General features: G+C 43.5%; 2 protein-coding genes across 20 annotated transcripts in view; one reads left to right on the top strand and one right to left on the bottom strand.

The window, feature by feature from the left end:
* Nucleotides 1–1,027: 1,027 nt before the first annotated feature.
* Nucleotides 1,028–3,517, top strand: C17H17orf58 (chromosome 17 C17orf58 homolog). The gene is made up of 3 exons (XM_031657166.1): nucleotides 1,028–1,250; nucleotides 1,432–1,623; nucleotides 2,522–3,517. Exons 2-3 carry the CDS (start codon nucleotides 1,521–1,523, stop codon nucleotides 2,710–2,712), a joined length of 294 nt encoding a protein of 97 aa, XP_031513026.1. The 5' UTR covers nucleotides 1,028–1,250; nucleotides 1,432–1,520; the 3' UTR covers nucleotides 2,713–3,517.
* Nucleotides 3,518–9,437: 5,920 nt separating this feature from the next.
* The window catches only part of BPTF (bromodomain PHD finger transcription factor), a 150,206-nt gene continuing 146,136 nt past the window's right edge, over nucleotides 9,438–13,507 (bottom strand). For 15 of the 19 annotated variants that reach the window (XR_004179289.1, XM_031657147.1, XM_031657136.1 and 12 more), the window contains one exon: nucleotides 9,438–11,578. Coding sequence is in view for 17 of the 19 variants with exons in the window: in XM_031657147.1 (XP_031513007.1) it covers nucleotides 11,542–11,578 (37 nt within the window). In the remaining 2 variants the exon portion in view is untranslated. Of the gene's footprint in view, nucleotides 12,365–13,507 lie in introns of all 19 variants that reach the window. The other 4 variants (XR_004179290.1, XM_031657138.1, XM_031657148.1 and 1 more) reach the window with 2 other exon arrangements.

Raw genomic sequence — 13,507 nt, 5'->3', positions numbered from 1 at the left:
TTAGCTGTGGTTTACCAGTAAATGGTGTCCAAGAAGCCAGATAAAAATCCACTCACAAATATTCGATTCTGCAGGGACCGAGATGACAGTGTAAACACGGATGGGAAAACCAAATAGTTCTGTTGTCAGGGGCGCTTAAACAATTAGGAGAACCTGTAATATGAGACCTTTCCCCCTGGGGTTTGCTCTTGGTACTTTCTCAACAAACTGTAAATAGCAAAGAGGCGGATGTTTATATATTTTATATATATACACACACACATGCACACATACTTATACGTATATATTAAAGGAAGGGCAAAAAAAATTGTTATCTAACCAGTGTTGTCAGACATGTTTAGTCTTAGAGTAAATAGGGGGTTGTAATTTTAAAAACTATAATCTTAAAGGGCAAGACCCTCGTATCCTTCTTCCTTTGGGGCCTGGGAAGCGCGTGCCCCGCTTCGGCCGCGACGCTGCGTCCGGGTTCTCCCGGCTTCACTTCAGGCCTCCGGGCCTCCCTCCCATCTCTCCTCTTGCAGGTGCCCGCGAAGCCTCCCTTGTCCCCTCTCTTCTTTCGCCCTCCCAGAGCCCTTCTTCTGCAGCACCCCTGCCCCACTAGGGGCCTCCTCCCCTCCTGGCCTCCCTTCCCCTCTCGGCCTCCCGTCTCAGCCTCCCCTTCCCTCTTCTCCCTTCTCGGCTTCCTCGGCTTTCCCCGACGGCCTCCCCTCACTGCTTCTCCTCCCCCACCGCCTTCCCGCCTCTCCTCTTCTCTCCCCACAGCCTCGCCGCCGCACAGCAGACCTCTGGAGCCTCGGCGAGATCAGTTCTCTGCGAAATTCTGCCGAGATCGCCCTTCGCCCGTCTCGTCGACTCCAGGAGTGCTGGAGCCCTGCCGCTGGCCGGGATAACCAGCTCCAGTTTCCGAGGTTGTGACAGCACCTGCTGGTCTGTTGTCCGAGTTCGGCAAGCCGAACTGGTCGATACGTTGCGGTCGAGGATGTTCTGCGTTTCATTGGTTCTCCCTGCCGCCCGCCGTTATAAGTGCCGCTTTCGAAGGCTCCGCCGGCTACCAGTCGCATCCTAACTGGCTGCGGCGCTGCCGCGCTGGTCTCTTTGCGGCCCGGCGCCCGCGCCCGAGCCGCTGCCGCGCTTCACCCTCTTCGACCTCAGCCTGCCGCAGAGGGACGCGGAGCCCGGCGCCGAGCCCTGCGCGCGCGCCTGCCGATCCGACCTGGACGAACGCGAGGCGTTCTGCGAGAGCGAATTCGGTGAGCCTGGCCGCCGCGCCGCCGCCCCGCGAGCGTTTCCGAGCCCCAGAGAAGCCCGCCTGCGAGATCCCAGGGCGCCCGACCCGTGCGGGCCGTTTCGCGGTTGCTAAAAGCCACCTCCCGGGGGACTGGGAGAGGAGCTCGGGGTAATGCTCTTCTCCAAACTGTTTTTTGGAAACAGCGGTGAACGGAATCGTGCACGACGTGGACGTGCTGGGCGCGGGCATCCGGCTGGTGACCCTGCTGGTGGATCGGGACGGGCTGTACAAGATGAACCGCCTTTACCTCACCCCCGACGGCTTCTTCTTCCGAATCCACATGTTAGCCCTGGACTCCTCCAGCTGCAATAAGCCGTGTCCAGAGTTTAAACCTGGTATTGAAACTGAGCTGAATGACGCTGCCTATGTACTTTATACCACCGTTTGTAACGTGGGTGCCACAGCCCGGGCTGTGGGTCGCCCAGCTTTTTTTGGGAGGGATGGGGGACAGTGACATGAGTAGGCTTTAGACGACAGGTATTATTTCGGCCACTCTGTGACTTAAGCCCTGTCAGTCCCCACCCTCAAGGGTGAGAACAGCAGGGGCTGTCAATAAATGTTGACAAATGGAGTGGACGACCAACCCTCATTGCCAGAATGGACCGTACAGAACTGAGTTTAGAAAAGCTGCTTTTTTGGGTGTGTATGTGGGATTGGTGGGAGGAATACCCACTCCCACATCTTTCTAGGCATGTGCTCTGGGATAAGGACCTTTGTTCTGTAATGTGGTCCCGCTACATATTGCTTTTTTTTTTTTTTTTTTTTTTTTAGATTGAGTTCCGCCCTGTCGCCCAGGCTGGAGTGCAGTGGGTGCGATCTCAGCTCACTGCAACCTCCGCCTCTCGGGTTCAAGCGATTCTCCCGCCTCAGCCTCCCAAGTTGCTGGGATTACAGGCATGCGCCACCATGCCCTGCTAATTTTTGTATTTTTAGTAGAGATGGGGTTTCACCATGTTGGCCAGGCTGGCCTCAAACTCCTGACCTCAAGAGATCTGCCCGCCTCGTCCTCCCGGAGTGCTGGGATTAAAGGCGTGAGCCACCACACCGGCCTGGTTGGTTATCTTCTAAAGGTCGCTAGGCTGTTTCCACCAGATGCCTGTAGACTCAGTATCAATTTCAACTTGTGCAGCAAGATAATAGATTGCAGCTTAGGCATTTCTTAAAGGCCTTACATTTTCTGTTTCATGGCATTTAAAAGACACTATGAACTAATGTTCTGGTTATTTTGTCCAGGCAGCAGGTATATTGTGATGGGCCACATCTACCATAAGAGACGGCAGCTCCCTACAGCTCTGCTCCAGGTCCTGAGAGGCCGCCTCCGACCAGGGGATGGACTGCTGAGGAGCAGCAGCAGCTATGTGAAAAGGTTTAACCGAAAAAGGGAAGGGCAAATTCAAGGTGCAATTCATAACCAATGCATTTGAAACAACCATCCTGGCATTTCTGGACCACAAGAGACTTGGACATCAGCAACAAGACATGAAAGGTCTATCTTCATGTAATGGGTCCTCCTTTAGAAGAGAGGCCGCAGCTACTCTGTGAATGACTTGCATAGTTGCAACTGTAATCTCGAAGGTGTCACTTTGTTATTTACAAGATCTTCTTAAATGGGCTGCTCCTGAGCTCAGTGTGAAGGTTATTTAACTGTAGTGCCAGTGATTTACACAGCTCAGAGAATTGACCTGTCCAGTTAACAGATCACTGCTTCATACGTTTTTAAATTATTTTAATTTAATATTCTTTAGTAGAAATAGTCCACAAAAACATTTTCTTGAATTTAAATATACAACTTTTATATCATGTATCAAACCAGATTTTATATTCAAACTATCACATTTTAAATTCTGTACAGAACAGTAAGCACACTAGTCGAAAGACATTGAAGTTTGAAATGTCATTTAGATCAAACACAAGGGTCAAAGCCCAGGCCAAGTATTAAAAGTTTTACACTTAAAGAGTACTAAAGGGCCAGTGTGCAGATGGGTGGATTAAAAAAATAAATAAATAATAGTGCTAAAGGGCTTACTTCAGGCAAAAGTGTTCCTGATGTACCAAAAAATAAGATATAGTTTATTTTCATGCCTCCCTGCTCCTAATAATGTATGTTTTGTGCTGAACTGGCAGCTATCCCAATGTGAAATGTATTCTGGATGTATCTGATGTCATTTTTCTATTAAGACCAAGTATAATGTTTGTTTGTAAAGCAGTAAATCTTGCCTTGAAATCAGATCTTGGATGCACCTGTTTGTTTTTGTTTTAGCCTTACTGAGCCCTAAAGGTTTGAGGAAAATGGCTTTTTAAAATTCATTCCCCAAACCTTGGAACCACTATTCACCAATGACAATTCACAAGGAAGTGAATTTTCAACATTTTTCAGTTGGTTTTAAAAAGGTTTAATTGGCCAGGTGCGGTGGCTCATGCTGGTAATCCCAGCACTTTGGGAGGCCAAGGCCTGCAGATCACCTGAGGTTGGGAGTTCAAGACCAGCCTGACCAACATGGAGAAACCCTGTCTCTACTACAAATACAAAATTAGCCAGGCGTGGTGGTGGGCGTCTGTAATCCCAGTTACTTGGGAGGCTGAGACAGGAGAATCGCTTAAACCTTGGAGGTGGAGGTTGTGGTGAGCCGAGATCATACCACTGCACTCCAGCCTGGGCAACAAGAGCAAAACTCAGTCTCAAAAAACAAAAAACCACCACCATAAAAAAAGGTTTAGTCACTAAATTAAATACTGATTTTATACTGGAGTCCACAAAAGAGTATTTTTTCGGAAGATCAGGCTGTACTTTAGTTTATATGAAGCATGGTGAACAGAGACACCACTGATGCATAGATGAAGATGACTGCCTAAAGAGAGACAGGAAGGAATTTCACTGGAGAGAGAACAGTCTATTTGGCCTCATGGTGATGCACTCAGGAAGCTTAGAATGCGTCCTGACACTGTCCATGGCACACAGTAGTAGCACTGTGCACCTAAAGGACATCCAGGATGGGTCGCTAGGGAATCACAGGATCCAAGAAGCAACAGCCTAACATTACAATATCTGATACTATTATTTGTTCCAATTATGGGGCAGACAGGTAATAAAGGGTTGAGAGGTTCTGAGTGTTCTATGGTAAAGCACTACTGAGGGATTTTTAGAGTATTTTCCAAAAATAAGTTTTCTCCAAACTTACAAATTTTACAAGAATTGCTTTTTGGAAATCAGTGGCATTATTACACGAACTATTGGTGATAGAGTATATAGCTAATGAAGACCTCCTGAGTTAGTTTTCTTTAAGATAAAAAACATTAACTCAGGCATAACTCAGGCCAGTCAAATCAAAGTTGAATTTTTAAATGTCAAAAGGCTAGGCCAGGCATGGTGGCTCACGCCTGCAATCCCAGCACTTTGGGAGACCGAGGTGGGTGGATCACAAGGTCAGGAGTTCGAGACCAGCCTGGACAACATGGTGAAATCCTATCTCTACTAAAAATATAAAAATTAGCCAGGCATGGTGGCAGATGCCTGTAATCCCAGCTACTCGGAAGGCTGAGGCAGAAGAATCGCTCGAACCTGGGAGGCAGAGGTTGCAGTGAGCCGAGATTGTGCCATTGCACTCCAGCCTGGGAAACAGAATAAGACTCCATCTCAAAAACAAACAAACAAACAAAGGCTAAGTGGTTATCTCGAATAATGTGGTAGAGATAACTACAAGATGACCAAATAAATTATTGGCTGGATGGTCAGATGTTAAAACAGAAAAGTTATAAATAGTTCTGGATATTTTTTTGAGAGAGTCTTGCTCTGTCACCCAGGCTGAAAGTGCAGTGGTGTGAGCTCAGCTCACTGCAACCTTCACCTCCCAGGTTCAAGAGATTCTTCTGCCTCACACTCCCTAGTAGCTGAGGATTATAGATGCCCAGCACCATGCCTGGCTAACTTTTGTATTTTTAGTAGAGACAGTGTTTCACCATGTTGGCCAGGCTGGTCTTGAACTACTGACCTCAAGTGATCCAACCCCCTCAGCCTGCCTAAGTGTTGGAATTACAGGTGTGAACCACTGTGCCGGGCTGATTTTTAATTTTAGTCTGTATCCTGCTGAAACAGCTCTAGTTTAAAAGAGAAAAAAAGGTCCAGGTGTGGCAATTCATGCCTGTAATCTCAGCACTTTGCGAGGCTGAGGCAGGATCACTTGAGGCCGGGAGTTTGAGTCCAGACTGGGCGACATAGCAAGACCTCATTGCTACAAATAATTTAAAAAATTAGCTAGGCGTGCTAGCGTGTGCCTGTAGTCCCAGCTACTTGGGAGGCTGAAGTAGGAGGATGGCTTGTGCCCAGGAGGTCAAGGCTGCTGTGAGCTGTGCCACTGCACTCTAGCCTGGGCAATATAGAGCAAGACCCAGTTTCAAAAAAAAGAAAAAAGAAAAAATTAACTTTTACATAATCCTGAAGCTTAAGTTTAGGGTTTTACTTAGATTGGTTTGATAATAGTCAGTTTCTGGGTAATTCTGGAAACAAAAAAAAGTGCCAGAGCTGTGATACCTGTGATACTTGGAGGTCACATAGTTAACATGCACACCTTGGCAAACACATGCAGGTCAGATTCTTAGAAACTTCCTGGCTAAACATTAAGGTCTTCATTCAAGACCAGGTCTGTAAGGAAAGACTCGTGAGGCTCGAACGCAGTACAACAGTGGTGGGTGTGGAGGCGCACACCGGAGGCAGTAGAGGACAGGTAATGCCAGGTGAGGCAAAAAGTCAAGAAGACTCACCTTCTCAATAGGCAGTCAGTACCTTGGATAGAATCTTTTAATTTTACGGATTTTTTTTTTTTTTCCCCCGAGACAAAGTCTTGCTCTGTCACTCAGGCTGGAGTGCAGTGGCAAGATCCTGGCAATCTCTGTCTCCACAGTGCAAGTGATTCTCATGTCTCAGGCTCCCAAATAGCTGGGATTTCAGGCATGCGCCAACATGCCTGGCTAACTTTTATACTTCTTTTTTGAGAAGGAATCTCACTCTGTCGCCTAGGCTGAAATATAGTGGCGTGATCCCAGCTCACTGCAACCTCTGCCTCATGGGATTAAGCGATTCTCCTGCCACAGCCTACCGAGTAGATGGGATTACAGGCACCCACCACCACACCCAGCTAATTTTTGTATTTTTAGTAGAGACAGGGTTTCGCCATGTTGGTCAGGCTGGTCTCAAACTCCTTACCTCGTGATCCACCCGCCTCAGCCTCCCAAAGTGCTGGGATTAAGGAGTGAGCCACCGCGCCCAGCCGGCCTTCTGTACTTTTAGTAGAGACGGGGTTTGGCCGTGTTGCCCAGGCCGGTCTTGAGCTTGTGGCCCCAAGTGAATCACTCACCTCGGCCTCCCAAAGCGCTGGGATTACAGGCATTAGCCACCGCGCCCTGCCAATTTAATGGCAAATTTTAATGAGCAAATTCACTACAGTTTCTTATCATCTTTTCCTACTGATAGATTTTTCTTAGCAAATGGGTTTTGTGCCTATGTGCACATATTAATAGTCTCTAAATGGAATACTCACTTGCCTTCAGTAGTAATTCAACAGCATCCCTCCTTCAAATGAAGCCATTACAATTCAAGGGGAAAAAGTACTTGTTTTTCTTTGGGTAGGAAAAGGTCTATAAAACATATACACTGTTTATTTATTTATTTGAGACCGAGTCTTGCTCTTGTCGCCCAGGCTGGAGCGCAGTGGCGCAATCTTGGCTCACTGCAACCTCTGCCTCCTGGGTTCAAGTGATTCTCCTGCCTCAGCCTCCCGAGTAGCTGGGATTATAGGTGCCCACCAACGCCCGGCTACTTTTTGTACTTTTAGTGGAGACAGGGTTTTTCGCCACATTGGCTAGGTTGGTCTCGAACTCCTGACCTTGTGATCCACCCACCTTGGCCTCCCAAAGTGCTGAGATTACAGGCGTGAGCCACTGTGCCCCACCCATAGCTTTTTACAACTACCTTGTAAAGTATCATTTGGCACTGTTAGTCTTTCTCTTGAATTTTTTTTTTTTTGAGACAGAGTCTTGCTCTGTCGGCCAGGCTGGAGTGCAGTGACACCATCTTGGCTCACTGCAACCTCTGCCTCCCCGGCTCAAGCAATTCTCCTGCCTCAGCCTCCCGAGTAGCTGGGATTACAGGCATGTGCCACCACGTCTAATTTTTGTATTTGCAGTAGAGACGGGGTTTCACCATGTTGACCAGGCTGGTAACTCCTGACCTCAGGTAATCCGCCTGCCTTGGCCTCCCAAAGTGCTGGGATGACAGGCATGAGCCATTGCGCCCAGCCAAAATCATTTTTAAGTTGACCATGAACACATATAAACAAACACCTAAAAACTGACCCGCCACCTACAATGCATCACCTCAATTTCAGGAAATATTTGAGCAAGCAATAAATCAGGACATTACCATTTTAAGAATATAGCTAATTTCTTTAGTTGAAAATTAGTTGAATTTGGTTCAAATTGGATCAAGCGGTATGATCTTCTGAGAAAATCTTTTAGTATCTCGCTCCAAGTGTCTAGAAGTACCTCAGAATGTTTCAAATTATTACAAATACTTCTCAGTTGGCTCTTCCCCCCACCTCCTCAAGTACTTCATTACTTTATCCATGAAATACCACCATTCTCACATGAAGGACAAGAAATCTGAGACCTATGGTAATAGCTTCAATCATGAAGAGTGAAAGCTGTAATAACCATGTAGCTTTGTCTAAGTGTGCAGAGATCTGAAAGGCCACCCGGCTGGCTCTTTAACATAAAGAAGTAGAGCGTTTGCCTAAAGGAATTAACAGAAATAGGGAAATAACTTTTATTTGCAGATCTTAGGAAGTCAGATTACAAACAACAGCAAACCTTAGTGTCTCTAAATAACACTCTAGGCCATTTGAAATATAAAAAGGTAATTATTTTACTTCAGAAAAGGTCTCCAAAAGCTCACTTTTTTTGAGACAGAGTCTCACTCTGTCACCCAGGCTGGAGTGCAGTGGCACAGTCTTGGCTCACTGCAACCTCCACCTCCCGGGTTCAAGCCATCCTCCCACCTCAGCCACCTGAGTAGTTAGGACTACCGGTGTGTGCCACTTGTCCAGCTAAATTGTTGTACTTTTAGCAGAGACAGGGTTTCACCATGTTGGTGAAGCAGCTCTCTAACTCCTGACCTCAAGTGACCCCCTCACTTCAGCCTTCCAAAGTGCTGGGATTATAGGCGTGAGCCACCATGCCCAGCCACACTTTTATTTAAACCTCCTGAAGAATGTGGATAGGAGAATAAAAGCTTTACCAATAGGAAAATACTTTTTATGAAATGGTTTCTTGGATTGTGAACGTGGCAGGTAAACTATAGCAGGTATTGAAAATATTCTTAGCCAAGGAAATCTATTGATGCAAATTAAATGTATTTATAAGCCCAAGGCCTGGGGCAGAAACATCCTAAGAGTATCACAAATGTACAGTTTACTGCCTGGATTATTGGAAGCAAAATAGCTGTATTATGTAGATCTTACCGAACAGCAGAAGCTTGTCAAGTATTTCTGCTTGTCACAGAAAAGCAGCTTTTGGAATTCATTATGTTCTATAAGAATGTATGGTTTTCAGGCCGGGCATGGTGGCTCATGTCTGTAATCCCAGCACTTTGGGAGGCCGAGGCAGGCGGATCATCTGAGGTCGCGAGTTCGAGACCACCCCGACCAACATGGTGAAACCCCGTCTCTATTAAAAATACAAAATTAGCCAGGCGTGGTGGCGCATACCTGTAATCCCAGCTACTCAGGAGGCTAAGGCAAGAGAATCATTTGAACCCGGGAGGCAGAGGTTGTGGTGAGCCAAGATGGCGCCAGTGCACTCCAGCCTAGGCAACAAGAGTGCAACTCCATCTCAAAAAAAAAAAAAATCTGTTTTTCAAAAATTACTTTTGAAAGACTAAAGCTCTGTAGTTGATGAAACTATAAAATGTCTTTATGTATTTATATGGTGATAAGAGACTGTAAAATACTTTATACAATTAAATATACATATTAAATTAACATCTACCTGGTTTCAGGATTTCCATAAAATTTACCCTTTTTATACAATTTGGCAAGGCTAACAGCTACAGAAAACATATTAACCAACCAACCATTGCTTCATTAGAAACTGCACCAAATCCAATGTCAAAAACATTACTTTATTTTTCTAGGATGAAATGTCCTATTACGTACAAAAGAATTGCTGTTTAGAATTTGCCACAATTTGTTAAAAACATAGCAATCTATTGCCTACAGGTAGGAAAGTTCTTGCTGCAACAAATTTTAAATGATTAAGCCCATATATATTTATATATATATATATGAATAAACAGTACAGAAATACTGTGACGTGATGAGATGCAGAATAATTTTATAATTCATTAAAATGTAGAATTCTTGCATCAGCACAGTGCATACAATAAGTAACATTTTTTTTAAAAAGTAAAAGGACAAAATAACCCATATTTAACTACTTCCATCTTAATACTTTAAGCAAAAATTTTTTCATGTTTTCATATTGAGCGATTAGTCTCTTTAGTTTGTAAGCATAGGTTTAAGTGACATCTTTATGTACAAAAAGGAATGGGCTTCATTAGATAAAATTAACCCAGAATAACCTGTACACCTGAGCCTGTAATAAGAAAGAATCGGGAACTGTAGCAACATCTTTCTTTTAAGAAACTGAGGTCTGGGAAAGGTTTTGCATAGCAGGGAAACATTAAAAGGAAAGAAACTTTTAAAAACAATAATTAGATAAATTCCAGAAGTTGGTAGGACAAAGCTAGTATGAGTTAGTGCAAAATCTAGTAAAATTTTTGCAAAGCTGCATAATCCAACTATGGCAGATTTTATAGAAGCTATTACCACAATGCAGTGATACAACGTGTAAGAACATTGAAAGGAAAAACATGCAAAACACATCTTCCTCTGTGGTTTCCATTTTCTCGCTACTGTTTACACTACTTTTCCTTACATGGAAGAAAGAAACCAACCAACAAACAGAAAACAAACCCAATCAACAAATAACACAGAGGATGAGGTCATCCACAAAATGCCCTTCATAAAATGTAAGCAGCTGTCTGTAACTGGTAATCTGCCTGGTATCACAGAATGTACAGATGAAGGCAATGTGTATCTTGCCACATTACCTTTTTTGTTAGTATGATCAACTGATGCAACAGGACTAGCACCCCTGAAGATTTTTCTCTGACGTGATGACAATGGACTGGGAATGGTAAAACGAGGGGCCACTGCTGTGCTGGAGAAATCCAGGCACAATTAGATTCTTCTGCTTTTCATGACCTTGCAGCCCTCCCTCCCCCACAAAGGCTTACAGATAATCATTAGCGCACATTCAAAGACACCTCTGTCTGTGGGAGAAAAATTATCTCCATTTATTTTGTTTCATATACATCCATAGTTGAATTTTAATACAAAAGAAAAAAATTAGAATCTGACAAATGTTTACAAACAAGATACCTTCAAATAGATTTTACTCATTTTAGCCTGGTGCGGAATAATTGACAAATTGTACTGTTTATATTCAAGGCAACAGAGTCTGTAGTCCAGGACCACTTAGCCCAACCTTTATGCAAGCTTCATTTTAATCTACCATGAACAATAAACTCATTGTTGATTCCCAGTTGTGTGTGTGTGCACATGTGTACATAGCAGCTCCTTTCATAGAAAGAAAAGACATCTAGAGGTCGTCTTGTACTTTTACCTACAGGAATCATGATAAGATACAGATGATTATATGTAACCGGGGCTGGATTTTATAAGAAAAAATAATTAGCTGACAAATGAGGGCAGCAATAAAAAAGCGTCTTTTTTGCAACAATAAATAAATACAGTCAAAAGTTTTCTGTGAGACTCTAAACCAGCTTCTTCACTGAAGAGCAGACGTGGCATTTCCATGGAGTTACACTTGACCCCATAGTATCTTTTTTTCTTGCTTTCTTTTTCTTTTTTTTTTTTTCAATAAACAAAGTTTTCTCGCTTCTGCCACAATAGTAAAACCATTTGATCTTGACAAGATAATGGTGTCGTTGACTTTGCTTTTTTCTTGTCCGTTGGACAAAATTGGCCAAGAATATAATTGGACTGTTATGACCAATAAAAACGAAGTTTAGGTCAAGTCTTGTCAGGATAGCCTGACTAAAAACATCTGGCTCCTTAATTTAAAATAGTTCAGACAACCAGATTCTTGCTGTGTTTTATGTTAGGTTAACACGCTGAACTTTAAGAAGCTGTAGACTGCAGTTTGTTGTTATGAGACCTACAGAATATAGAAAAAAGGGAACAATTAAGCACCCTTCATTTTTGAAAACAATGATGCTTTATGCGGATGCCAAGGTCAGTCAGTCTGGGAGAAGCAGCCATGTTCTTTCATTCACCCTTGGCAAGCGAATAGAAAAGAACGATTAAGAAATTTTTAACCTATAATATTCAAACTTTTCACTGTACACTAAACATAATAACTCACTGGAAAAAGCCAATATTAAAATATATATATATATATTTGTCTAATAAAAATTACAATATTTTCAGCCAACTGGACAAATAGAGGCATTTACAGAAGCATTACCATTGTGGTGAAAGGTGTGTGTGTGTGTGTGTGTGTGTGTGTGTGTTTATTTACATCGATGAGGGGAATATAAAGGGAAAAATATGCTTTAAAAAAAAAAAAAGCAACCTTAAAATCACATTTTTTCTATTAAAGTCCAGAAAGTCTCCCTTCTAGTTTCACAGTTTTATTCACAACTTTCATTAGTAAACCAAATTACTGTACAGTTACCAGGACTAAGTCAAAGGACTTTATATTGCAATAGCAGATAAATACAGTATTCCAAGAGTTTACAATTTTTAAATACATTGTTCAACATGGCTGCTAGAATAAATGTTTTACCACGATACATCTTTAACATTAAAAAATTATATTAACTAATCTGACTTTTTGGGGGGCAATTTTGAATTAGGTAATCACGAGGTACAATAAAACAAAGAGTGACCACAACATCCAGTTCTGATTCCAGTTAAAAATTCAGACTAAAGATATCACAATCTGTAAGAAAAGAAAGAATATGGATGGTATAAATGATGAATTATAACAAAGTGCAGTAATGAAAAAAATGTGCAAACAATGCTGGAGATCATAAATTAAAATGGGAAAACATGGCAAAGGAAATTCTGGAAATCCATACATAAATCAAGTATCAATAACTGGCTAGTTATGTTTCATTCTGCCTTAAATCTGGAAATTCCCTAAAAAGGCAATAGCAAGTTGCCCTTATACAATTCTTTACATTGTAATTTTGTTTTGTTTTGAGACAAGGTCTCGCTCTCTAGCCCGGTCTGGAGTGCAGCGGCGCAATCACAGCTCACTGCAGTCCCAACCTCCAGGGCTCAGGTGATCCTCCTACCTCAGCCTCCTGGGTAGCTGGGACTACAGGCACGTGCCACCATGCCCAGCTAATTTTTTCGTATTTTTTGTAGAGATGGGGATTCCCCATGTTGCCCAGGCTGGTCTCAAACTCCTGGGCTCAAGCAAACTGCCTGCTTTGGCTTCTCAAAGTGTTGGTATCACAGGCGTGTGCCACTGTGCACAGCCTAATTTGTTTATTTAAGCAGAATTGAGCAAACTTCTCGATTCAGCTCCCATGTGCTTTAATGAAAATTACGTCAACTTGAGTATATTAAAAAGCTACATAAAATAACCAGGTGGCAAGAAGCCATCTAAGTGGCCCCTTCACTGTGCAGGCCCAGCCTAGGCCTCCATCTCTCCTTTACTAAGTTCCCTTTGTCTTGCCCACAGGCCCCAGGACCTCCAGGCAATTTCCTCTCCTTCATCAGTAGTTACCAGCAGTCATCCTTTGGGTTCTGCCAGCAAGCTGGCACCAGGGTAGGATTCTCACCCCTTGGCTTCTACCTCACAGATACCACCAAAGGCCTTTCCAATTTAAAAAAGCAATTTTAGAAACTGAACTAGAGGAATAACCACGATGCACAAATCAAAAAGCATAGAGGGGCTTATAATGAGAAGTTGTGCTCCTCTGTCCTACCTTAACTCCATCTGAAATCCAGGCTGGCTCCCTATGATCAATTCCTTTGACTTTTCAGTTCTCTGGGTAGATTTCTTTTTCTTTTTGAGACGGAGTCTCAATGTTGCCCAGGCCGCAATGCAGTGGCGGGATCTCTGCTCACTGCA

This window comes from Papio anubis, chromosome 17 (assembly GCF_008728515.1).
Source record: "Papio anubis isolate 15944 chromosome 17, Panubis1.0, whole genome shotgun sequence".
NCBI lineage: Eukaryota > Metazoa > Chordata > Mammalia > Primates > Cercopithecidae > Papio > Papio anubis.
Note: the sequence above shows the minus strand (reverse complement) of the source record. Positions and strands in the feature narration are given on the sequence as shown.